The sequence below is a fragment of the Plectrocnemia conspersa genome, unplaced genomic scaffold (assembly GCF_051122295.1).
Source record: "Plectrocnemia conspersa isolate PC_06_02 unplaced genomic scaffold, ASM5112229v1 ptg000001l, whole genome shotgun sequence".
In the NCBI taxonomy this organism is placed as follows: Eukaryota; Metazoa; Arthropoda; class Insecta; order Trichoptera; family Polycentropodidae; genus Plectrocnemia; species Plectrocnemia conspersa.
In genome coordinates, this window is record NW_028277165.1 from 9930085 (window position 1) to 9957663 (window position 27579).

Sequence of the window (27579 nt, forward strand, 5' to 3'; positions counted from 1 at the left end):
GCGGTTATTTAGTGACGTTTGGGTTGCCCGCGTGTGTTTTCGACGCTCCGTAAAGTTTCGAAGACTGAGGCGGCTATTCTGCTCCGAACGAGCTGAAACTTGGCTGAGATCTTAACATGCTGACTACGATTCGTCCGACACCACCTGGAAACGAATCGCCGACATTTTTTAACGGTACGGCGGTTTTATTCAACTTGATGGTCAAATTTGTATAGGAAGTTACTCTAAACGTATGGGAAGCTAAATCGTGGCCCGCTTAAAAGCCTGCCACTTGATCGCGTCAATTTTACGCCCCAATCCTGATATAAAAAAACATTTGGGCAGGAAAACAATTTAAAAAAAGAATTTTTTTAACAGTACTTTCGCGACGTCGAAACCTGCGCGCCTTACCCCGCACCCCGCGTTCGCTAATCCCTACTAGGGATTTAAATTCGGGCCAAAATTTTGATCCCGCGATTTCGGTATTGCAATTAGTCGATCCCGGAAGCAAATTTGGACTGCCACTTGGCGAAAAGCAAGTGTAGTTGTATGCGTGCGTACGGCTCGGCGTCGGTGCTGCCCCCAAGTGTCGATCGAGTGCAACTACAAACGTCAGAATTTACAATTATATTTAGTCGGTCTTCTCGTCTTCAATTCTAAACAGGGGCGGCAGCTCCTTGCTCCGATTGATCTCCTTCATTTCTTACAGGATATGTGGGATCCAGTCCAACACGTGGTACCAAAATAATGTACGGCATTCAAAATGACTACTAAATAAATGCACATACGTAATACAAAAATACGTCAAAATTAAAATAATTAAGAAACTTCACTTATTTGGTGGCAACGATTAAACGAACGTACCATAATGCATTCCAAAGACTCCATTTAAAATGTCACGACTCCGACTCCACAGCTCTGGTTTATGGTACATGAACAATTCATTCGTTATAAATTTATTCAATGAATTTTAAGAATGTTCCTTACAAATATTTTTTTCAATATTTACATTGTAATCCATATTTATAGTTCAGTTTCTGGCAAATGTAGCATATCCTTATTTTTTTGCTACATGTACTTACCGCTAATGATTGTAAAGATGATTGAACAAATGAATTGATCAAATATAAGGATAGTGTAAAACAAATGAAAGAATTGTTCAGTTTTAATTTTTTTTTATTTTATCCGCTGATTCTACAATAATTATCAGAAAGAATCAGCAAAGTAAACTGATAATGACAGGACATAAAAAAACAAAATAAAAAAAGTGCATACATATGTACATACATTAATGTGTTGCTCCATGTGACTTTCCATTAGGTTTATTATTTTTAATATTAAAACTTAAATTATGCAACCGCTTTAAACGTTTTATTTTTAATTTATTTGAAAGTGCTGGGCGACCGGAAGGTACAACCGAGTTGCCCCTAGTTATACCTATCCTTCGCCTACTAATGGCCGTTGGTTGAACTTTAATTTTGGCACCAGAATTACGTTTAATTCTATTTTTATGATCAGTAGTTACTTTTTTAAACACACCTTTAAAACCGTCCTCAAGTTTTTTGGCCAAATCAGGATAAAATACTTCCTTCATTAATGCAAAACAATTATTTTTAAGATCTAAAAAAAAATCGCCAAATTTTTCTTTCATGTCTACATTTAAGTTGTTATCAATTGAAATTATTTCTTTCTCTTCATTTAATTTAAAATCCCCATCAACAATGGATATGTCACATGGAGCAATATTAACGCTACTGCTGCTGCAACTAACTGAAACTTTAGAGTCACAAATATCAGGCAGTGGTATAAAAAATTCAATTGGTGGAGTCTTTTCACCAAAAGCTAAATATGCAATTTCGTGCTTTGCCTGAGCAGTTAAAGGAGGTGAATTGGGAATCGAGGTATCATGATATTTGTATACCACTGCCTGATGTTTACAAAACTTACCGAACTTACCGTCCCCACATGAACAAATACCAATTTTGGCATCTATAAAATAAAATTGGCTTCGATCCGAACTGGGGACTTTATAAACGCCATCCCCTTCAAGAATGATATCCTCCGGTTGTATGTTAGCTGCTGCAAGTTTTTTTATTAGTAAATTCCTACCTTTGCTGCACCGACCGTTGGATACATCTCTCAAGCGCCGAGTATAGTATGTATCGAGCTCCGACACCACAAAATCCACCAAAGCTATTGGGTTATACGCCTTGGTACGTTGCAGGACGATATCTTTGAAAAGACGTACACTGACTTCACTATAATTATTGGTATGATGTCCGTGTGTCTTTTCGTCACGCCAGGCTAACGCCCAGCATTCGCGTCGATCCCAATAACCTAATAATGTAATTAAAAATAAGATTAACGAAGCATTTTTAAGTAAACATTTTTGAATACCTGCAATATGCTGTACCCATCTATCATATATTTTTGATACAATATTATTCGACAGATACTCATATGCCTTATGTGCTTCCTCTTGGGTTGGAGCTATTAGTATGTCGTGAAACATTGTATACAAAGGTTTACGGTGACCTTTTATAATCTCATGTTTGGCATCCCACAACCATCGCCAGATGGCTTGACAAATATGAAATCTAAGTCATCAAAGTAATGAAAACATATTAGCTATATTTTTGGAAAATTTTAGGAAATTATACAATTTTGGTAATTCATACCGGCACAAAAGTCTTTTAGATTCTGGCCATACGCTTTTAATAGCTCCTCGTTCAGCATTGGTCGTCAGTCATGACAATTTGTGGTGTGATACCTACAACAGAATTAAACAACTGAAATCCAGCCTGATATTCAGATTGTGTTTGCCCTTTTGTAATCAGAACGCCTAGAGGAATAACTCCAATGCTACATGCCGTTAAAATAAAAGTAATTGAATGGCCTTCCGCATCGCAAGAGGAAGTGCTGTCTATGAACACAATATCGTTAGTCAAAGGCAGAGAATGAGCTCTTTTCATCATTGGCGTTACAATAACAAGAGCAAACGGTGATTGATTATATTTAATGAAATGTCCTGTTTCTTCATATAGTGGTATCTTCTCTTTTAAAATCTGTAATTAATAAATACATAGTAATTGATAGAAACATTGCGAACATATTAATTTTCAATATAAATTACCTGGAGACAGTCGTTACGTGGACCCAAAGTAGAATCTCTCCATTTTTGCCATAAATATACAATAGTATGCATTTTTGGGTTATTTGATGCATCTGCCATTTCAATGCAACAATTATCGTATTCTAAAAGCAGTCGAGCTTCGTGATGTCTCATAGCCTCGCCAACTTTTAATCCTATGTCAAAATAAGCATAAAATTTATTTTTGATCTCTTCAGATGGAGGCAAACAGGATAACGTCTCTGCGTTTATTATAGGGTGACTATGGTTTCCGATAAATTGTATTATTGTTTGATATCCGTCCTTAAAATTAAAACAGAATTCATATAAAATATGTACATATGTATAAATATGAATTATATATCAAAAGGAAAAAAACATATTGAAATTACCTTCAGATATTTATCATTCCTCATTGTGCTATAAGTAACTTTCTTGACAAGAACGTCCAGTTCAGCTTTGCAAAACAAATTTTTTGATTTGCCATGCTTTCTTTTCGAAGGGTCAAGTTTCCAGCCTTGGGAATGATGACATACTTTCCTAATGCTACAATAATTGACTATATAACAACTGTTATTTATATTATTAGTTTAATTAGAGTACTTACTGTGAAATATATCTTGTGGGGTTTTTTATCATACTCTTACAATTCCAACTTGTTCTGGATAACGCACTGTATTCTTTTATCCAGTGCTCCGCTTCCTCGTTCGTCTTTATATTACATCGAAAAGTTTTAGCGTCAACCTCGACGTAGTTAAAAGACTTGGGAAAATTTTCCATCGTGGTAGTTGTTTATTGAGCAACCCCCGCGTTGTAAATGACGCCCACGCGTAAACGACCGTTACAAACAAACGACACTACACTCGATCGACACTTGGGGGCAGCACCGACGTCGAGCCGTGGGGAAGCCCCGAAGCCGAGCCGTTCGTACGCACGCATACAACTACACTTGCTTTTCGCCAAGTGGCAGTCCAAATTTGCATCCCGGAACCAGTCCCAGGATAATTTTCATGTTATTTTATCTGTTTTTTATAACGTACAATGTATAAAGTACGTCTAATTTCAGTCTTGGGCTTAAAATATAAAATAATATAATAAAAATAAAAAAGTGAAAGTCTTATATATTTATTTGAGATGATAAAAAATGAACTTTTGACAATGTATGTACATATGTATGTACATTCATAGACACAATTAATGGAAAACATTATTTTGAATAAAACTCACGAAGTAACATCAAAGCATCAAGCGTTTTATCATTTAGCATGGATCTGATTTTGGTTCCTAAGCAACCTGCTTCTAAAAAAGCACGTACAGCCTCTATACTTGTTAGGGGTATTATAACTATTTTTTTATATGGCAGTTCGAGGTGATGACTGCGTGAGCCTCCATTTTCAAATAACACCATTTCTTGGTTTATAATGGACACGAGGCTGGTGCAATTTCGAACTTTTAGTTCACATGTCATCAAGCTTTTTGAGATTTCATCCTGTAACTGTTGTTTTATTGTTTATTGTTCAATTGATAGGGGTTTTATGTGGGATGACTGCGTTGAAGTAAATTCGATTGATGAAGTTATTAGTGGCTTTGATATTTCGATTATATCTTGATCTTTTTCTTCACTAAAACTTTCAATAAGTTTTTGAATAGTTTTGTTTATAGATTTACGAGTTGTTTTGTTGTCATTAAACGATGAAGGGTTGAATAAATATTTTAGTGTATCAGTTAAATCTGTTCGGCTTCGTTTTTCTACATGTTTTCGTAGAGAAATTAAAAAAAAAATTTTTAACACTTAGGCCCACTGTCCACGGAGGCGTCGCTGCATAGACGCGTAATCGTCATTGTACGCCTGCTTGCTGCGTACATATAAACTAACGAAACACTGTCGACGGAGCTGCAACGTCACGCACACGAAGCTGCATGCAAGCTTCATGACGACAGTCGTCAAGCATGTCAGACGCCCGAGCGAGCTGTCCACGGGACTTCGCTGCAAGTGAGGTAAGAAGTCAAATAATATTTCGTTAGTTTATATGTACCCAGCAAGCAGGCGTACAAGCGTACAATGACGAATATGCGTCTATGCAGCGACGCCTCCGTGGACAGTGGGCCTTAAGCTAGGTCAATTGTCTGAAATTGAATTAAAAAAATTGCGTCGGCTGAGCACAAGTTGGTATCACGTCGGCAGAGTGCTTCGTCTGCTAATTTTAGAAGTTTTAATACTTGTATAATTTCTTCAATTTTCATCTAGTCATTTTCATTAAATATCACCGAAAAATTCTTTATATCTATTAGAGTTTTTGTATACATGTTTTTAAAAATAAAAATCATTGCAGCATATAATAAAGACTATTCCATCTGGTTTTTTAGTCTAATATAAGTGAAAGTTCTTTTCCATGCTCGTTTTTTATATATTTTTGTAGAATAGAATCATTTTTAGTTGGTGATCTTGTAAATATTGCTACGAATTTTCTGACTATTTACTATATCGTTGATGCGGGGATTTTCAGATAAAACTATATTTTCAGATTCAGAATAAACCATTGTAAATCCTTCATCATCTTCGTATTCATCAGTAAATTGATATTGATCATTTTTTTCATAGCATGATTCCAAAGATTCACAGATGACACGTGCAACTCGTGCAAGTTTTTACACGAAATATAACGATTTTGTTAATAATAATTCGATTGTGCTTGATAAATCAATCAATCTCGAAAATTTCGGGATTATGTTTTATAATCCCGGCACTCATCAAGTATTGAAAATCGTTCGGGATCCCTAATCGCTACGTTCATGAGCTCGCGCATTTAAAAATAATTAAACAAATAAACCTTCAAAATATTTAATTTAATTCTAAATAAACTTAAAAATAATAAAATCAGTTTAACAATATCTGAGCCAAGCGCTGGGTGCTGCATAGTTTTCGCGAAACTCGCAAAATATTATATCATGATCTTTGGGAGAATCGGCACGACTTTTTAATTAATGCCTTATGCGTAATATGCGTTTTTTTAAATTACGTTTATTATATTTAGGGTCATAGACATAGTATGATGTTTATTTTGCGATACATATATAAAGCAAAAATAAATATTGAAAAACAAATAAAGTAAAGTTGGTAATAAAACATTCCAAGTTTTAACAATCTTGGATTAGAAGCTATAAAAGTTAAATTCAAATTTTGTGAAGGGACAAAATCAAACGTTATTAAACGAAAACCTGATTTTTTTTATTAAATTAAATACATTTTACAGATGTACATCATAAAACCTACTCCAAATTACAGTTAAAAACTTATTTTTACAATATAATAATAATAAATGAAAACTTATTTTTTTACTTGCGACGATATAAAACAAAATAATTTTTGTGGCGAGACATAAATGCACCATACATTTGTCACAATAAAAATGTTTCTTTGTTGCATTTATTTTTGCATCTTTTCACCTCTTTCTTATTGTCAAGGAACGGCATGTATAGTCCGTCCAAGATATGAACGCTCATCGTCACAGTATTGCTGAGAAAATATAATAGGGTGACCATGTGATTACAAGTGCAATTAATTTTTACTTTTTTAATTTAATTTGTTGAGGAAAGTGTAAAATATCACTTTCTTACTTATTTTGTTTATTTATATACATATTTACCTCAAAAACATGAGAGCAGTTTCTGTATCGCTCTTCAGGTTGAATATCTGTTCAATATAATATTTTTAAAAATACAAATAGAATATTACAGGAATTGTTTTATTGACTACAAAATACCACAACACGACAATAATTTATAGTAAAAATATAGCACATTATAATTTTAAATTAAATTTCCAACGTATGATCACCCTACTCTTAAAACAGCCCTGATTTAGTATTGGTAACGTTCACCTATCGGTGTAAACAAATTCGCGGAAAACTGTGTATGTATGCATGCATGTGTACACGCACCCTTATTTCCAACACAACGACGATGAGCGCCAACATCTTATGTCATATCATATTTCTGATATAGGTCTTAGTTCTCGATTTAATTCTAAACGTTTCACTAATGGTGTTGGCGAACTTGTAAGCATGGCCGGCCCGAGGGGCAGGCAGTACAGGCGACCGCCTAGGGCGCTGGATCTTGTGGGGCGCCGTGATACCAAATAAAGGCGCAATATTCACTTGAAATTATCAAACAATATTGTTATAGAATATAATCTGATATTATTTGCCGAGCTAATACGATGACCTAAGCGCGATTCGCTCTAAAGCAATAAAAACATGCTTATATTATTTCTATTTGATGCGAATTACGTGGTCATAAGTATAGAATACAATACAACCAATTCATCTACAGACCCGATACATAAAACGTGTGAAATGTTCAACCTTTTATATATTCTTAAAAAAATATTAAAAATATATAAGAAACGTGTGTAAAAAAATAAGCAAATCGAGTCGATGGTTTGTGATCAACGCAACACATTATGACTCATTTCCTTTCATAAAACATCAACTTTTGGTATATCTGAGTTGATTATTTTTACATCGGAGTTGGTAGTTATTTCTAAGATTTAAAAAATGTTTTCAATCTGTGTACAGAAAGAGATCGGACAACAAAATCTTGACCTTGTGTGAATTTTGACCTTTGGATCAGTGTCGGTCAGTGAAATACTTTCCCTCTCGATCGCTTGCGTGTTAGTAACTAGAGTGAAAGAGATGTAGAGGCATGCATGTATTTAAGTATATCGAATGATTCGATCTGCTTAAATAAATCATCAGTAAGGGATTATCGTTTTGGGAAAGCGGTACTGCAAAATAAGAGATAAGATTTTTTGTTAATAATTATTAATTGTTTATAATATTCTATTTTCATATTTCATTTTATGTGTGGATAAATACTGAAAGTAATTTTTGTATTTCATTCGTGTAAATCGTTACTCTTAGTATTATTTTATATTATTTCTCTTTAAATACCATAAATACTTACATACAATAAAATTTAATTTAAAACATCGTGATTTTTGAGTATCACCTTTCTTTTTTATTATATTATATTAATACTGTCTTGGTTTTATCTTATATGTATATATAATTAGTTAAAAAACAGCTTTTTGATTATTTCATTACTACTATAAGTTTTTTATAATTTATCGCTTCTAATATATATTTAATTGTTTTTCTTTTTAATGCTTGGTAAAGCTATTTTAATTATTTAAGAACATATATTTAGTATCTTTATATTCTACAAAAAAATAATTCAACCCTTAATAATGGCATCAAAAAAATTATCCGGAGCTGAAAACCGAAAAAGAAAATTGGTAAAAGAACAAAACATTCAAGAATGTTCGAAATTGTTTGTTAGCTTCTTTAATAAGAATATTCCTGAAAATAGTATGAACGATATTGTATCAAATAATACAAATAATGATAATAATAGTTTATTAAATAACATTATTTTCAATGACGGATCTACTAGTGAAAAAAACACAAACATTGATAGTAATAATTTGTCAAAAAATATTTTTCTCGATGAAAATCCTATCAGTGAAAATAATAATATTAACAGAGTAAGTGAAAATACTATTAATAATTTTCAAATCGAAATGGTCGAATCTAGTACAGACATAAATTCCAATATCAAATTTGATGACCCAGCTACGTGGCCTATTCCCCTTAAATCATCTATTCGAGATAGTATCCTTTCGTCAAATTTATCTGCAACAGTTAATCATATTATATATCAGCGAGATGAAGAAAATCGTTCATTCACAAATAGTATGTATTACCGCAAGTCAAGTAATGGAGAAGCTTACCTTAGAAGGTGGCTATTTTACTCAATAAAATCCAATAAGGTTTTCTGTATTTGTTGTAAGTTATTCTGTTTTTCTAAATCCTCGTTGGGATATAAAGGATGTTGTGATTGGAAAAATATTCATAGTTATTTAAATTCCCACGAAAATTCTTCTGAACCTAAAAAGGCGTTCATAAATTATTTCGAAGCTCTTCAGCGATTTAAATCTGGTAAATGTATAGATCAAGAGCTACAGTCTGTCATTTTAAAAGAAAGAGATCATTGGAAGCTGATTTTCGAAAGAGTGTATAACGTAATTTTATATTTATCGCAACATAATCTTTCATTTAGAGGCTCGTCTGATAAACTGTTTACACCGAATAAATAAAACTTTTTAGGACTTATTGAATTATTGAGTAAATATGATGTAACTATGCACGAACACGTGCGGCGCGTAATTTCTAAGGAAACTAACAACTCTTATTGTAGTAATAGAATTCAGGGCGAAATTTTATCATTAATTTCATCTGCTATTAGAGATACTATTTTAAGCCGCGTCAGAAAATCTAAATATTTTAGCGTTATTTTAGACTGCACACTTGATATCAGTCATAAGGAACAATTATCATTTACAATCCGGTATGTAAATATTGATGACTGTAATATTAAAGTAGAAGAAAATTTTCAACAAGCTCACACAAATATGATGTTGAAAACTGTAACAAAATTTTCAGTGCCTTCATGTAAAGAACTGAATATTTCTCTTGGACAGTAATCCAAAAATTCTTCATAGTTATTTCGGAAAATTTAATTTTTAGAGTACGATCTTGCAATCTTTTCTTCCAATAAAGTTAAATGTTCTATTATTGCGGAAATAACTCCATTGGGAATGTTTTCGTTAAGTGAAGGAAACATCTACTTTTTTTTCTATTATTCGATTTTTCCAGAGTTGTTTTTTTCCGAAATCCTGTCAATTTGTCAATGGATGTCATGAATTTTTCGTTTTTTCCTTGAATGCTTGTGTTAACGTTATTTAAGTAATTAAAAATATCTGCTAAATATGCCACTTTAGCAAACCAATCATTATTCTGAAGATATTTTACAAAATCATCCATACCTTCATTTCGAAAAAAGATTAACAATTCATTCTTAAGTTCTATGAATCGGCATAAAACTTTACCCTTAAATAATCACCTGACTTCAGTGTGAAAAAGCAAACACTCGTACATAGCTTTCATAGAAATGCAAAGTTTTTTAAACATGCGTGTTTTTAAAGGTCTTGATTTTATGAGATTCACTATATTTACAACTTGATCTAGTACAGGTTTTTGTGCTGTTGGTAATGTTTTCGAAACTAAAGATTCTCTATGTAAAAAACAGTGCGTAGATATAATATTAGGTTTTCTTGTCTTTGCAAGGGTTACAAATCCTTTAAATGAGCCTACCATTGAAGGAGCACCATCCATACAAATTCCTACACATAGCTCCCATGATATTTTAAATTGTTCTAAATATGCATGAATAAGATCAAAAACATCTTGTCCTGTCGGTAAGTTCTTTGCAGCATAGATATTGATTCACTATTTTGTTTTCATTTATGAAACGAACGAATCCTAGTATTTGTGGTTTACCGCTAATGTCAGTAGATTCGTCGACTTGTAAATCAAAATATCGCTTGGAAAGTTTATCGTTAACTGTTTTCTCAATATCATCAGACATATTTAATTTTTTTTTTATTGTATCGTTTGAAAGAGGAATTTTCATAATTTCCTTTTTTGCTTCATCACCAAACATAATTTTTCCTATTTCACAACATGCAGGTAAAATTAGAGACTCTGCTATAGTATGTGGTTTTAATTGTACAGCAATCAATTTAGCAATCTTGTATGACGCCAGTTGTGCCTTATCGGAAATTTTAACAGTTTTTTCAAAATATTTCACTTGTTTCTTTTGCACGCTTAACAATTTTTTGAAGTAATCTTTACTTTTTGATGCAAGATCGGAGTGCTTCATAGTAAAGTTGCGATTTAACTTGTCAGGATACATCGCGATATTGGACAGTTTTTCTCCACACACAACATATAGTGGAATGTGATATCCTTCCTCATTGATGCTAGTAAAACTGAATCGTAAATATTCTTCAGAATACTGTCCATTAATTTTTTTGATTTTACTGGATATATTTTCTTTTGTATGAGACGTATGATGTTTAGTAACATCGTCACTACTTCTTCCACTTGTACTCCCAGTGTCATTAATATTTTGGTCTGATTCACAATTTCGTTTGGTAATAAATTTATCCATTGTGGGGTATCACGACTATAATAAAATATAAATTGATTGAAACATTAAGATTTTACTATTTTGCGGATTTTTTGTTTTTACCAATTTTCTCGCGGTGCACCGGTTAAGAACCACTGAACTACAAGGTGGAAAATTTTATCAGAAAAGTAACAGATTTTACTTTAAAACCACTTAGTGAAACACGTTGGGAAAGTCGAATCGAATGTATTAAACCGATAAAAAATCAAATAATTGAAGTACATGACGCCCTGACTACACTTAGTGATAATTCATTAGACCTCGCAATTAAATACGAAGCTTTAACGTTATCCGAACAGCTTTGTGATTTGTCATTTCTCACGATCCTCATAACTTGGTATGACATCTTGAAATGTATCAATTTAATTAGTAAATCGATGCAGTCTAAAAGTATGGATTTAGGATCAATAATATCATTATTAAAATCGTGTACGGAATATTTAACAGATTATCGTGTGAATGGATTTGATAAGGCTAAATATGAGGGTATAGAATTAGCAAAACTATTGGAAATAGAACCAATCTTTATTGAAAAAATAACTCGTCGGAAAAAAACGATTATTTGATTATGAATGCGTGGATGAAAGTAGCAATAACCCGGAAGAAAACTTTAAAAACAATACTTTTAATATAATTTTAGATAATATATTAAGCTCTCTTAAAAAGCGCTTTCAACAAACAGATGATTTTCAGAAAACTTAGGGATTTTTGTTCGATTTAAAACATGTTCCTAAATTAAACAACCTTAAAACACAATGTGCAAAATTAGATTTAATTCTTAAAGATGGAGATAATTGTGATATTAATGGTAATGATTTATACGAAGAAATTAAAATAATTGGCACCTTAATACTTGAAGGTAATAGTACTCCAATAGAAGTATTGAATTTTATAAAAATTAACGAATTACAAAATGTTTTGCCGAATTTATGGATTGCTTTAAGAATTTTATTAACTATCCCGATAACAGTTGCTTCGTGTGAACGCAGTTTTAGCAAACTTAAACTAATCAAGACCTATTTAAGATCAACTTTATCTAGTGAACGTCTTAATTATCTAGCAATAATATCAATAGAAAATGAAATAGCGCAAAAACTTGACGTATCTGATATTATTAATACATTATCAAACTCAAAGGCGAGAAAACAAAATTTCACTTGTTAGATGATTTTAATCGATTAAAATATTATACTTTTACAAACGTAATACAAAAATTTTAAATTTTGTAATGTCAAGCATGAAACGCTTGTCCTAATCTACAAGCAAGCACCAATAGGGAGGACGACTAGAATTTCTGAGAATCTGACAGACTGTTCAAACAATACCAGTAGCTATTTCATATTTGTGAGGTTCCTAGCCTGTCAAATTTTTTTTTATTAAAGCTAGCGGATTTTATTTAATAATGACTTTTTTTTGTTGTTTATAAATGTTTTTATTTTAAAATATTTTATATAATCAGGACATCGAATCGTTATTTTTTTCGTTCCGGTTCAGTTAAAAAATATATAAATCGGTTCGGTTCCGGAATAAATATCAGTTTTTAACATAGAGTAAAGAATATTATATGATATTCTTTACTCTATGGTTTTTACGCTCTTCGGTTCAGCTCCGAGTGATTTTTTTAAAAATGTTTCTATTTGTATTAAAAATTAACTTTCTACCATATTTAAAAAAAATATATTTCTTATCTAATAATTATGTATGTAAAATTGCTTGTTTTGTGTGTTTGCCTGTTTTGTTTCTTAATAGTACCTCAATTAAAACATTTATGCTATATAACCAACCATGAAATTTCTTTGATAGGATTCTTCTATTACAAATATATGTATTCAAGTATTCGCCGTCGGTATTCAAGAGGGTGGAAGCTGCGAAGTCGGGCTGTTGAAAGATTAACAGTATGGGAGGAGAACACCGACGGCGATCCTACATAGATTAAGTTCGCTATTAAACGAGTAAACTTCATATATACCGGTCATTGATTGGCTAGGTACACTGTTCCATATTTTTCAACTTTATATAAATCGAACATCATCAACCGTTCGCCGGTCAGGTTAGGTTCGCTATCCCATTTTTTTAACTTAATATAAAGCGAACATTCACCGGTTACAATAATATTTTTCTTCCAACTTTCTTCCTGGAGTCTTCCAACTCTGATGACACTCTGGAGACACTCTCTTCTTGGAAGAGGTTGTAGAGTATAAGCCACTCGTTGCTCTCGTATATAGTGCCATATATCATGCGGAGCACTTACCTCTCGAATATGTCAAGCAGCCTTTTGTCAGCCCTGGTGAGTGTCCAGCTCTCTAAACTGTGTGTCAGAACTGGTCTGATAAGCGTTTTGTAGAGCAATATTTTTGTACGACGAGATGGTGTCCGCGATTTGACTTGCGTTATTAAGCTGAAATAGCATTTATTTTTGACACTACTCGTCTCTTGATCTCCTTGCTGACATCGTTTGTAGCTATTAACAGGGTTCCGAGGTATATTAAGTCACTGACACGCTTAAAATTGTACTCGTTCATTTCGAGATTTTTAGGATACTGGCTCCTCAAGCTAGGCATAACCGACATGTATTTTGTTATTGTTTCATTGATCTTCAATCCCATTTTCCTGGCTGATGATTCAACGGCGTTAAAGGTTTCTATTAGTGCCTATTTTGATCTCGCCACTATATCTATGTTATCAGCCCAGGCGAAGATTTTTATCGATTTATTATACACACTGTCGGTTTATCCAGTTTGGCATCTCGGATTACTTTTTCTAGGGCAATGTTGAACAAATTGCACGCTAGAGCATCGCCCTGTCGTAGGCTTTTGAGTGTTACCACAGGTTTTGATATCATCATTTTGTACTCTCACTTGGCATTTGACATTTCTCATTGTAAGTTTCACCAAGGAGATTAGTTTTTTTGGTACACTCTACTGTCTACTGTGTACTCTATTTCTATTTCACGCGTAAAAAATCGCGACAAAAAGCTACAAATTTTTAAATACCCACAATCGCAAAAAAGAGTATCGTGTCAAATACACTATTAGATTACTTTAAATTAAATTATACTTTTAAGCTGATGTAATGAGTTATAAAAGTATTAATGGGGGGGGGGCGCAAATTTAGTTTTTGCCTGGGGCGCCAAATAACCTAGGGCCGGCCCTGCTTGTAAGGTAAATGGAGGTATTATCGTTAATAAACAATCAGTTCTAGAGTTTGAGTTAGACTCCCAACTGTTTTACAGAAAGTGAACAGATAAACTTCATTTTGCCTCACTCGATCAATCAAATGCATGAGAATCCATAAACAAAACACTGGGCGATCACTTAGAATAGTCTTGATAAATAACTGAAACCATTCCATAAAAAAATCTGACTTGATACAGGAAATACTCAAAAATTGACGTTATATTTTATTAATTGAAATGGTGCGCCTGACGCACCATCCGAGTAATATAAACCCAAGCGCTGATGAGTCCCACTCACCTTACGAACGCAAATGGTTAAGTCGTCAAAATTTTCATCAGTATCATTGTTTCAGTAATTCTATGCCCATCATATGTTATATTAATATGGTTGGATGGAGACAATATGCTAATATTTTGCAGAATGCAGTTACCCCCTAAATGAGTCTCCTAATTGAGTAAGAAATATTTTGTAAATAGTAAATAAAAGTATAAATAATTGTGTAAACAAAAGTATAAATAATTATTAAATTATTATGTAAATTGTATTTAGCCTTTATTATTTATAAATTTAATTGTTTTACGACATATAAAATTTTTTTTTTAATTCGGTTTTAATTTTGTGATGCCAATTTACAAGTAATTTTCGAGATGGGAATCCGTTAGACGTGATCGATTTTTTGATTTTTTATATTTTAATTTGGAAAATGTTTGTTCATATACACACATGTTTGTTCATGTTCACATATATTTACCACGGTCGTAAAACCTAAAATATATTTTTTGTTCATATTGTTTGTTGCCATAAATAAGATAAGTCGGGACTGGGACTCGGGGCTTCGTGCATAAACGCCAAAAGCTAGACGTTAATAAAGTTATTGTTGTTTCTGAAATATTTAAAAATTTTCGATTTTCGAGTATTAACACTTTCGTGGCCGGTGATGCATATGTGGCATCATCATGGGTTGGACCATTGGCGGCCGCATGATGCATAATATGCATCATGTTTGCACCGACCGTTCTTGGCCAGGGATCAGCATATACATCATGTTTTTGATGCATATGTGGCATCATCATGGGTTGAACCATTGGCAGCCGCATGATGCGAATATGCATCATGTTTGCGCCGACCGTTCTTGTCCGGGGATCAGCATATACATCATGTTAATGAATTAAATGCCACAAAAAAATTAAATATAAGTTTTTTGTTAAATGTTGCAAAATCTTGTATTTGCAGTGAATATCAATGTTAAATGTTGCAAAATCTTGGATTTGCAGTGAGTAATTTTGCGACAATTTTGTAGAAGAATATAATGAAGAATAGAAACGTGCACCATACGCCCATCAAAAATCCCACACATATGGATGGAAGAAAATAGTGTCCTGTTTTATCATCTACTTATAAGAACAATAGTTTCGTTCATATAACTTGAAGACTATAAAAAATGTATTCAAGCTTTAGATGTAAAAAAAATTTTATTCGAAAAAATGTTCAATTTATCGTTTTTTTCAAAACTACGACCCCAACTTGTCAGCATACACAAAGGATTTCAGTTTTTGATACATTCAAGTCCCATAAAGAATGATGTTTATTAGGGTATTCTTTTTTTTCGGATTTTTATACATATGTATGGCATCTTCAAAATGGCATCTTATTCGAAAATACCACTATTAGAATCATCAAAAGATCGCGATTCAGATTCAGATATTGTACATCGAGTGAAACTGATGTTAAAAAACAAGAGCGCCATGGAGAAGACAATTTTTTGAAATACCTCAAATATTAATATGAATTTTATCTTTATCTCCATTAAAAAAAAAACATGACGTCCCTGGTACTGAAAATCTGTTTTAGGCATACGAGCCTGAAGGGTTAATCCTATACAGTAACTTCCGTCAATTTTGTTTTTCGGTTGTCGTTTAAATTTAATTTATGAATTATATTAGTAGTAATAATGTGTTCAATGTTTACTCTTGATAACAGTCTTATTGTTTTTTAATTATTTTTCAGAAGCAATGATGGAACAATTTGATGACCTATATGGCTACAACGTAGAATTGGTATGTATAAACAAAGAGTGAATCTTCTCATGTTGAAGTCACTGTCAACAAGTATTATCTTTTTATAACGAACATTCTACATAAGTTTGATGTAACTAAATATCTTGAATTTGGCTATTTCGAAAGAGGAATGTTGGCACAGAACAAAAATTGTACATATTTTGCCACATCGGAATTAAAAATAACCCACTCTTAGATATTTTGGCTATCGATTATTCCAGGTATGCAATCACATATTTATAATAATTGTAAAATGTCGTTTATTGAATAACATCCAAGAAACTAAACATTTATAAGCTGCCCGTTGGCTGATATATATAGCGTTCCCGACATTTAAAGTTAATATCGATTTGATCGACATTAACTTTCAATCCTCATACATACTAAGGATATATTACACGTTTCCATTTAAAACATAACTGGTTTATTTGCAATTCTTAAAATCTAACGTATATTTGTATTAAATCGGAAAGTAATGATAATGTTTATGTAATATAAAAGGAAAAACTCATTTTTCGGCCTCAGAGCCCGGCGACGGGAATTCAAAATGTGAAGATTTCATTACGAAGATTGTTTTATGATTGTTTATCTAATTTAGTCAATGTATTCTTCTTATCCTAAACACATTATGTATATATTTAATTTTCATAGTTATAACACACCTAGTTAATTTGCAATCCGAATATTTATAAAAGGAAAAACTCACTTTTCGGCCTCGAAGCCGGTCGCCGGGAATTCAAAATTTGAAAATTTCATTACAAAGATTATTTTACGATTGTTTAACACATTATGTATATATTATATTTAATTTTCACGGTTATAACACATCTAGTTAATTTGCAATCCGATTATTTATATTCAGTCAAATGACGAATTAATGAAAATTATTGTCGCGTAGCAAAACTTTATTATTAACCCTTTGCACTCGTATTTTTTTTTTGGTTGGGGTAGTGCCAGCTCGTATTTAATTTAAGGATTTTTTTAAATTCAATTTTTGGAAGTAAAAATGAAATATAACATGTTTTGATTAATCTTTTTACAAATTAAAAGTAATACAGCGAAAGATTGATAGTTTGTCAGTATTTTAGTTAAAAAACAATAAATTAAATATTAAAAATATGTTATAATTTAAATACTGTAATCGGAAAATAACTTTTTTATTGTACTTTTATAAATAATTTGTAAAATGTTAACCATGAAACTTAGAAAAGAATAATTTATTGAAATATGTTCACGAAGAATTGTAAATAGCTAGATGTCATATGAATTCTGAATAATTAAAATATTGGACTGCTTCTATTTTTTTTTTTGCACCTATCGTTTATTATCGTGCGCAATGCGCTTATTATCTTGCACTTCGCGCTCGTTCTATAGCGTTTAACATCGATCAACAATTTGCGTTCATACAAAGAAATAATGGTTACAATATAATTTAATCAAGATTAAAATTACAAAGAGCACAAGTTTTTTACTTGTTGTTTTTTTCTTAGTAAAACCTTAGTTTTTAGTTTTTTTACTTGTTGTTTTTTCTTGGTGAATAGTTAATATATTCAAATTAACAAGTTTTAGACTTTTTAGAAAATCAGATTACAATAAACCTATTATAAAAGATAAAAAAATATACTGTTAGTTAAATAAAACATATAATAACGTTTTAAAACATAAATAATACGAAAAATTGTTATGCACCTTACAATAAATAAAACACAAACAATATGCACATTAGCACATATGTTTTAAGCAAAAGGATACATTTTGACGATTTAACCTATAATTTTTAAAAGAAAATTTAACACTTTTGACGCTAAGTTGCCGATAATGAGATTCCGAATAAAGTAAAGCGAAGGTCCATATATAAAGGAGAATGTAGATTAGGAAATACGGTTTTAGGACAAAGTTTAGTTTTTAAAAATATAAATAAATTGATCATAAAAAATGATCACATTAAAAGATTATCCTAAAACTTGAAACTTTAAATACTTGTACAAGATTTAAAATTGGTAGAAATAGTCTTAGCATAAAAGCATACTATTACTGTCACAGTAATAATATCAGGGTCAAGATGTCGTCTCGATCGATCAGTCGTCTGATTGCCTCACAGCCGCTGCTCATCAGAGCCTTACTCTGATAGCAACGACAATTAAGTCCCTCCATGAGAAGGAAACTTCTTCTCCCTCTAACATGGAGCAGAAACCAGACTGGCGTTTATTGAACGGTCGATTCAGCGAATCGAGCAGCATCTCCAGCCGCAGCAGCCGACCACCGCAAGTCTCGTGAGAGAGTTGAGGAGGTCTCCTCAAGCGCCGCAGCTCTCACCGATGGCTTACTCATCGGTTGTGAAACTCGTCCCTATCGGGGACAACATTAAAACCTCCAAGGGGGCAACTGCGGCCTTTACGAAAGCCGTAAACCCTGCAGCTTCAAAGCTGCACGTAAAGAAAGGCGAGTAACGCGACCGGTATCTTAGTTGCAAATCGTTCCGAGGCCGAGAGAATCGTAGGATTCAACTTGGTCTTCGAGAATGCCGGCTTACGGGCCTCCCTTCAAGGTCTCAAGGACCCTCGTGTAATAGTACACGACGTCCCGAACGACGATGTTTGTAAAGAACATCGAGGGAGTGGTTCCTATAAGCAAAGCCGACTTTCTCAAGTCAAGTCGGCCAAGCTTGTAACAAAGCTGAGAACGCGAGCTAAGGACACCTCTCACGTCATCGTGTCCCTCCCGACCTCATGTCGCGCCCAGCTGGCCAACAGCAGGTTAGTCTACGTAGGACTAATGGCACACCGTTTCAGGGACCCCCTTAAGGTCCTACGTAAATGGCACCTATACGGCCAATCAGCCAAATTTTGCAGAGCTCTTAAGGCCTCCTGAAACTGGTGCGGAAGCGGGGCGCATGATAGTGCATCGTGCGCTAACCGCGACAAGCTGGCGAACTGCGCCAACTGCTGCTGCCTTAAGCGACAACATGAGTCCCGCCCACACAGAGCGGGAGATCAATGCTGCCCGGCCTTTAAGACTCCCCCAGTCTAACCTCAAGCTGTTTGTAGCACAGTAAAACCTTCATGCGATCTGCGGAATTTGGTTACAGAGCCTCAGCTTTAGGCACGGACGTGGCACTCCTTCAGAAACCCTAAGCCCCATTTGGACAATAGGCGTCGGTGAGAGGTTTTCGAGATCCAACCCGCAGGAGCGTTGATTTCTGAGTCAATACTCGGATTGGTGGCGCGCCATAATCCATCTATCCGCAACGGGCGTAGACTTGTATAGCATATCTGCATATTTTAAGTACGGCAACCCTCCCATCCCGTACTTAAAATATGCAGGAATCTGTCCAGATGTGGAATACTAATCTACACGACTCTTTCAAACAGAATCCCGTGGTTGAGGCAACAACAGAGCATGATCAAGAAGGACTTCAGAGGCAACTTCAAGTTTAACTACAAGTATGTGCCTACTACCGTATCCAAAAAAAATATCCGAAAGCCAAAAAGACTAAAAAACAAAACATTTAATGATCTTAACACTTAACCGGCGGGTCGTTTTTTTTCTCGCATGATCTGTAAAAATGGGCTGTTTCGCGAGAAATTTACGCAACACAGATTTATAACAAAAATATATGATAACTTTTGAATTAAACGGAATTAAAAAACAAAAAATTATCAAATGTTCTGCATTGTATTGGTTCATATGTTAAAATTATTTTATCAATGGTTTTCAATCTGTGGGTTGCATAAAATAATAATTAATATCATAAAATTTGCTTTATTCTACTTTATTATAAATCTAGTTTAAAAAATGGATAATAATTAATTATGTGAATAAAATGAACTATGTGAATTATCATATGTAAATTATATTTCGGTCTTCCATGGGCTAAATTTGTTATGCCAAGCTTTGTCACGCTTTAAAAGTAATTTACGATGGTGTTTTATTACTTTAGCTTGTTGATGCAAAGAGTTCTTTGATTGTCCCCCACATGTGAAGTTGTGGCGACAATAAAAATATTTTCGCCTTGAAATATTTTTTTTCTTGTAGTACAAACCTTCATTCATATATGTCATCACAAAACACTTTAGTGTTTGCAGGTAGAAACAACTGGACCTGTCGTTAAACGTCAGAAATCGTAAAAGGTAGTTATTACCCCTCCTGCCAGTTACCACCAGTGGACGAAATCGGTAAATACTACCCGACCCGCCGGTTAAGTGAAGTTGATGTCAGCTAAGACATCAAGAATAACATATGTTCTTTCATCAACTTCACAAGCGAAAATTAACCCATTCAAGAAACAACCACAATGATTACTATTGGAAATCGACACTGACTGGAAATCTGTCCATGTGTGGAGTACTAATCTAAACAACTCTTTAAAACAGAATCCCATGGTCGAGGCAACAACAGAGCATAGTCGAGAATGACTTCAGAGGCAACTTAAAATTTATCTATAGCATCGCCAAGAGTTCGAAGGAAGCCAAAAAGACTAAAAAAACATACAATTGTCTTTAGTTAAGTTGATGTCATATTCGCCCTATGATTACTCTCAACGGGAGGTGTGCTGTATGCCACTCCCCATGTATAATTTTAATCTTGTTACATATAAGGTCAACAAACTTGTTATTTCACTAGAACATGTGTTATAGATGTAAATGGATTTAGTAACATTCTGTTTTTAGAATTCCAATTTGTTATTGTATAAATTTATCAGATGTGTTCAATATATATAAATTAATATTATATATTAATACAAATTGTTAACAATCAAAATTTTATTTTATATATATACATATTAGTATTGTAACACAAAATTGTTATTTATCGAACGAATGTGTACTTATTAATATTATAATTTTATATAAAGTCTTCACAATAGTTGAATTTAATTGTATTGCCGAATGTATGATGTACAAGAAACCGTATAAAAGACAATTGTTCTGAGAGCTAAAGATAGTATAGTTTTGATAGGAGCATGCATAAGACCAATGGAAGGTTTAGCTGAGCGATCTCTAATGGTTGGGTAAGGGAAGTCGCAGTCGGGTAATTCTGCTAAGCTTTCTCGAGCTCATTTACCTACGACCCTTCTCCAACAGTATTATTATATTTATAAATGATGTATAACCTTATGTAACATAATCAATCTATGTTTTTTATAATATAATATACTTTATACTTGCAAATATGTGTTTTCTTTGTCTTTAATAAAGCCTTGAATATTTAGAATTACAAATCGAGACGTTCATCAAATAAGTGACAAAGCCGAATGTTAACATAAAATGTTGGTGGCAGACAGTTAATGGTGATGACTGGTGACAGATCTTGGTCAGAGGGTGGCAGGTAATAGACGTGCTTGCCATAAAAGACAGACGTCATTTTGGCACTGTGGTTTGAGCGGTAAAACTAAGATGAGACACAAAGAAAATTCATGTAACAAATCAGAAGTGAGATCAGGCGACTTGCGCGTCGTTCAGGACTGTCGGGGAAGTATTTATGTGAAATTTGAGCTAAGACGGTAGCCAACAAAGGAATAGGTAGCGAGAATGTCGACAGTGTAAGCAGTGACGGCAGCATGAGCGGTGTCAAGAGCCGAAGCGTGGGAGGCAACGCAAGTGGTGACAGGAACCGAAGCGTGGAAGGTAGAGCAGTAGTCATCTGTCGCAAAAGCGCTGGATCTATCCGGAATGGGAGTGCTGGAGCCACCCAGAAAACTGCATTTTGCAGGATAAGGTAAGGGATTTGGCCCAGAGATGGTACAATCGCCTACATCGCTACAACTTGACCTGGGAGGAGTGAAGTGTTCGACTGTAAAAGGCTTTCAACCTACGAGAAGAACCAGTGACGATGCTCAAGAAGCTGATAGCCCGGACTAAGAGCTTGAGAGAAACAATTACCGAGTATTACGACGATAAATTGGCATTGTGTGACCAGTGCTATTTACCGGGAAGGTGGGCGGTGTTCTGTACTATAGACAGGATACCGGAATTACTAAAATTAAACGCGTTGGCATGTCCGTTGTTAGACTCCAGATTCTCTGTATATAATGTTCTTGATTGAGCTTGACTTTTATAAATCGCCCAAGATCAGAAACTTTCGAAAGGTGGAGAGTTCCGGTGTAGAGTCATCCAGAGCAGAGCCTTCTTCTTCAATTCCGTTTCCAAATCCTCTTATCCGAGGATTTGGAGGCGGAAATGGAAAGCTGACGGTGTATCTACATTCATTCTGAAAATCGACGACATTGACTCGAGCATTGAGGTGATGATGAAATGCAATATTTCTAATGTAGGTCTGATTCTAGGTCAACTGGCGCCAAGGGGAGAAGGAGTATCACTGATGGTACGGGGCGACAAGGTACTGCTGCCCAAATAGGACGTCTTGGACCTGTTAAGGAACATCTCGTTGGAGCCCAAAGACGTGAAATACTGAGTTATTTTGTTGGAAGATGTGACTATTCTGACCGGGGTGACCGAAATAGCAAACGTCATCATCGACGGGACCCAGCCCTGTGAAGATTTTGAGATGAGTTCAAAAGTGTTCGAAGACGGCAGATCCTCAGTAGCCATCCCCAGTGGTATTGTACAACCTGGGCAGTGGAGAATTTCACTGGTAAGCTAGTAAACTGGTGGTGAGGGCGACTAGGTGCAGAGCTATACAACTAAAGGAACCTTTGTTAGCTAAGACCGCGATAACTGTAAGTACCATCATATCACTTAATAACTCGGACTTGGATGTGGAAAATATCGAGAAGAGTTCATGTAGAAACTTCTCATAACACTTTTCGAACTTCTCAAGAATAAGCTTTGCTAATTCTCTTTCAGCAAGAGTGATCTTGTTTGACTCACTTAGTTGAAATGGAAATTAAACTCACTAAAGACACGTTGGTGTATTATCGACCATGCCATCTATCTTATGTGGAGAGTTAAAGAAAAGGATAAAGGCTTATTAGATAGTGGAGTCATCAGAGATTCCCAATCAAACTATACGAGTATGATTGTATTGATAAACAAAAAGGATGATGGTATTAGGTTATCTATAGACTAGGGTACTGGTGGCCAACCAGTGGCGCATTGAATGATTACAAGTGGCGCACTGCAACCTTGCGCCCACTTATTATTTTAAAATAGGCGTCATAACTGAATGCATATTCATATTTTTAACTCAAGTACCCTTAGTTCAATTCATTCAGCCTTCGGTAATGTTCAACTTTACTCGGAGGTTTATTTAAAAAATACAAGTAAGAAGACGGGAAGGTGCTCCTAAATTTCAACTGGAAAATTAAAATTTTGATTAAAATTAGTACTTAAAAATTAATTACAGCGGCGGCTAAAAATATTGATTTTTACAAATCTATTATGGATGATATCACCTTTTGTCTGTGAGCATGGGATAATTTTAATATATGAATTTGCTTATCGTAAAAATAGGTGAAACGACTTAACTATCCTAATGCCTCCACTACATTCTATCGAAGTTGACCAAGAACGGGGAATGTAGTGGGTTACTTCGGTCGATTTCTGCTCTAAAATCTTTCGGAAGTTGTCAGAGGTTTACCAAAAACGGGGAGTAAAGTGGGGGTAATTCAGTCGACTTGGCCAGCTTCGAGCGCTTCCGAACCGTGTCGACATTTGTTCCGAGTCAAAGGGACCGAAGTCGGAGCTACTCTTTCAAGCACGAGCGGTGAGATACTTCTCCTTTCGTTCTCTCGCGTGTTAAGTGACGAGAGTGAGAGATAATGGCATGGTGGTTTGCATACTGGGATAGAACGAGTTCTATTTCAGTATGCTCATAGGCATCACGTGATTTGCACGTATGATGGGCGGTACAATGTGTTCACAGGAGCAAACGATCTGTTTTTTAGAACTACTTCAGTCGGAGCCATGTATTTGTGACCCAAATAATAGTAGGCACAAAGACAAAAAAATCCGGTGGTCAGGAGAGCGTTTTGGGAAACGCTCTCCTGACCACCTGCAAATCTGTTGCATTGCATTTGCATAGTATTAGCTTTGCTTGCTACTGCATTTCTACGCTTCCATTCTTGTACATCGCTTACGCGATGCCTCAGTTCCAACTTTAGCCCCCGGTCCCTAAGGGCCGAGCCCTTATTAGCCAGCTGGGGTTGAAATGCAATGCTTTGCTTTGCTCGTGATTGGCAGTCCAATGAACGCTACCTCGGTTGGGTGTTCACAGAGTTTACTTCCTGCAGAATCTGTCCTTTTCATATTTGCAGATGTTGAAACGAAATGTGTCATAAAACTTACATTTTAAACAATACTTTCGTTATGTCCCTTTTCGAAACACCGCTCTCATTACGCAAATAAGTAATATTTTAAAAATATCAATGCATATAGTGTTTCATGTTTCATAGAACTTTGAACTTTTGATTAAAAATTGTTAGCAACAGAAAAACTATCACTAAATTTGATATATAATTAATATTAATTACTAAAAATTTAATATAACTTAAATTAAATCCTTAATTATATAATTAATATGATTTAAATTAAATCCTATTAAATATTTTTCTTTAAATAATAGATTTAAAAGTTAAAAGATTAAAATTTTGTAATTTACCATAATATAAATCAGAAGGAATTGTTTACAATATTTTTATGTGAATATTGATAACGAAAATAAATTTATTGTAAAATAATATGTATTATATTATATTTTTTCTTGCTTCTTGATTTAAATTAATTTTATTAACAGAATGCAGATACATTTATAATTGCACTTGTGAAACAAAAAGAGTAAATTTAATAAAAAAATATAACTTAACTCTCCTAATACATTATTGACAGTAAAAACGTGATTCTACTATGAGTCAAGGGATTAACAGAAACGAATGAAGTGCCGACTATTGTCAATTCTCACTACAATTTTATGATGCTTTCAAGATTGTAAACTTGAAAGCATCATAAAATTGTATATTCTTCTATTTATAAATCACCTAATTGTACATGCAAAATTTTCACTATTCATATTTACAGATGTGGAAACAAAATAAGTCATAAATCTTTAATTGTGAAACAATGCTTTCGGACTGTTATGTATGTCCCTTTTCGAAGCACCGCTCTCACTACCTACTTAATCTATAAATGGGTTTTGCGAAATTAAATATCCGGAGAATTTAGCATCTAAAAAAAATTGTGTGAGATATACATATAATATATATTTATATTTCATATGGGGAAATTAAATATTATATTGAAATTGAAATAATATTTTTTCTCTTTAAAATGAATATTGCAATTTCTTCAACGGCCATTCTTCAGGAATGTACTACTCAAATCAAGTCGCTCGGCTTAGCTGCCTATCCTAGTTGCCTATATTTACTAGTCGCCCGGCGACTAGTCGACAGTGCGTAATAGGTCTAAACATAAGGTTGGAGATTGGATGCTACAGCTCCTGACAAGGAAGGTATTAATCGTAAGGGGGCAAACAAATACGATGGTCCACGCAAAATTTTTAAGGAGCTGAGTAATGATAGTTATCGTATTATTTCGCTTAAGGGTGTTAGGGTATATAAACAGTTTAAAGTGGTTGATGCCTTGAGGTGTTACCAAAGCAGAGCCTTTCATCCGGGTGGTTCGTCAGGTGAAAACTCGGATGACTCTGAAATCAACCGAGCCGGACGAGAAGATTTGATTGAGGTGTTAGAAAGTTGAACAGGTTTAGGATGTGACAAATCTGATAACTTCAGATCTATATCAAATAAATGAATTTGATTTGTTTTAATATTAGGACAGGTTTAGGAGGTGACCACTAATCTGATACCTTATTATCTGACCGATCTGTTAGAGTTTAACAGGTTCATGATGTGATGAATCTGATATCTTTAGATCTATCAAGTAGATGGGTGGAATTTGTTTTAATCTAAGGGCAGGTTTAAGTGGTGATGAATTTGATAATTAAAGATTTATCAATTAGTTGTGTTAGAATTGTTGATCTATAGATAGATCTAGTTTGTGGGGAATCTTCGGTGCCAGTCGACCACACGCTGGAGTTCGCTGTAAACAGTGTGGGAGAGTGAGGGACCTCTCTTGAGTTTTGAATTCTCTTGAGAGGAAGTAAACTCAAAGACAACCCATCCGAGGTAGCGTCCTTTGGACTACCAATGACTAGTAAAGCATTGCATTTCAACCCAAGCTGGCCAAAGGGCTCGGCCCTTAGGGACCGAGGGCTAAAGCTGAATCTGAGACAACATCTCCCTGATCCCTCTGAGAACAAGGAGTAAGTAATGTAACAAGGATGAAGCGCACCGAAATACAACAGCATGCAATGCTAATGCAATTCAGGTAGTCACGAGAACGTTTCCCGGCGCGCTCGGGAGAAACACTACTACGGGTGTTGGATCCCGCTCATCTGGCCGTCAAAAACTAGATGCCGCCCATTGGGTTGGACTCGTAGGGTCCAAGTACCAGTAACGGCAGTGGCTTGCGCAATGGATGCCAAAGTAGTTCACTCGCTGTGAGGAATCTTGTAACTAAGATCTATAAATTAGGCGGGCGAGTTTTGTTGATCTATGTCTATAGATCAACAAAGGATTTTAAAGATTTAGCTAGTGGGGAATCTGATAACTCTGGGATCATTCAAACGAGTGAAATACTATGTAACTTCACTGAAATAGGCGACGGTTTGGAGAATTCTGTTAATGAGGGCCTTAATTGTTTCAGGTCGTCCAATTGTTTAAACTCCAAATTGGCAATGCGGAGAGTGGCAAAACTTGGCGGGTGGGCTTACTTTGCAATCGTGGATTAGCGAGTGGGAGATCCAACAGCTTCCGCCATTCCAGACAGACGTCCAGCTAAATCAACTGAATTCAAGAATGCAGTTGGATAATTTACTGCTTCATCTTGATTCATAACAGTATCTACTGATTTATAAGTATATGTTTCGCATGGTAACACATAATAAATGACGATATTAATAACATTTACATCCACATTTTTTTCAGCTAATATTGCACGTTCACTTAACCATTGATAACTTTTATAATGTGTGATATCTTTAGGCGGGCGAGTTTTGTTGATCTATGTCTATGGATCAACAAAGGATTTTAAAGATTTAGCTAGTGGGGAATCTGATAACTCTGGGATCATTCAAACGAGTGAAATACTATGTAACTTCACTGAAATAGGTGACGGCTTGGAGAATTCTG

General features: G+C 34.4%; 1 protein-coding gene and 2 long non-coding RNA genes across 21 annotated transcripts in view; 1 reads left to right on the forward strand and 2 right to left on the reverse strand.

Annotated features, from left to right (window-relative positions):
* On the forward strand, window positions 1-27514 carry LOC148238748 (uncharacterized). Of its 19 annotated transcripts, none has more exons than XR_015811852.1 (4): window positions 1-174; window positions 16384-16433; window positions 27095-27305; window positions 27376-27514. It is a non-coding gene; the product is annotated as an uncharacterized LOC148238748 (long non-coding RNA). The 19 variants fall into 19 exon arrangements; XR_015811856.1 differs by lacking the exons at window positions 27095-27305; window positions 27376-27514 and adding exons at window positions 19805-19876; window positions 20807-20946; XR_015811863.1 differs by lacking the exons at window positions 27095-27305; window positions 27376-27514 and adding exons at window positions 19805-19876; window positions 20519-20651.
* Window positions 1-27579, reverse strand: part of LOC148238738 (uncharacterized) — a 477006-nt gene that overhangs the window by 273178 nt on the left and 176249 nt on the right. The window lies entirely within an intron of this gene.
* On the reverse strand, window positions 1138-4060 carry LOC148238749 (uncharacterized). Its single transcript, XM_088201077.1, has 6 exons — window positions 3717-4060; window positions 3502-3655; window positions 3113-3412; window positions 2658-3044; window positions 2377-2576; window positions 1138-2316 (listed from the first exon to the last, which is right to left on the reverse strand). Exons 1-4 carry the CDS (start codon window positions 3887-3889, stop codon window positions 2709-2711), a joined length of 963 nt encoding a protein of 320 aa, XP_088057203.1. The 5' UTR covers window positions 3890-4060; the 3' UTR covers window positions 1138-2316; window positions 2377-2576; window positions 2658-2708.

Coding starts and splice junctions, on each gene's coding strand:
- LOC148238749 (XM_088201077.1), bottom strand. CDS start 3,889: ATGGAAAATTTTCCCAAGTCTTTTAACTACGTCGAGGTTGACGCTAAA. Junction 3,656..3,716: donor CCCACAAGATATATTTCACA/GTAAGTACTCTA, acceptor CAATTATTGTAG/CATTAGGAAAGTATGTCATC. Junction 3,413..3,501: donor GGAATGATAAATATCTGAAG/GTAATTTCAATA, acceptor TTTAATTTTAAG/GACGGATATCAAACAATAAT.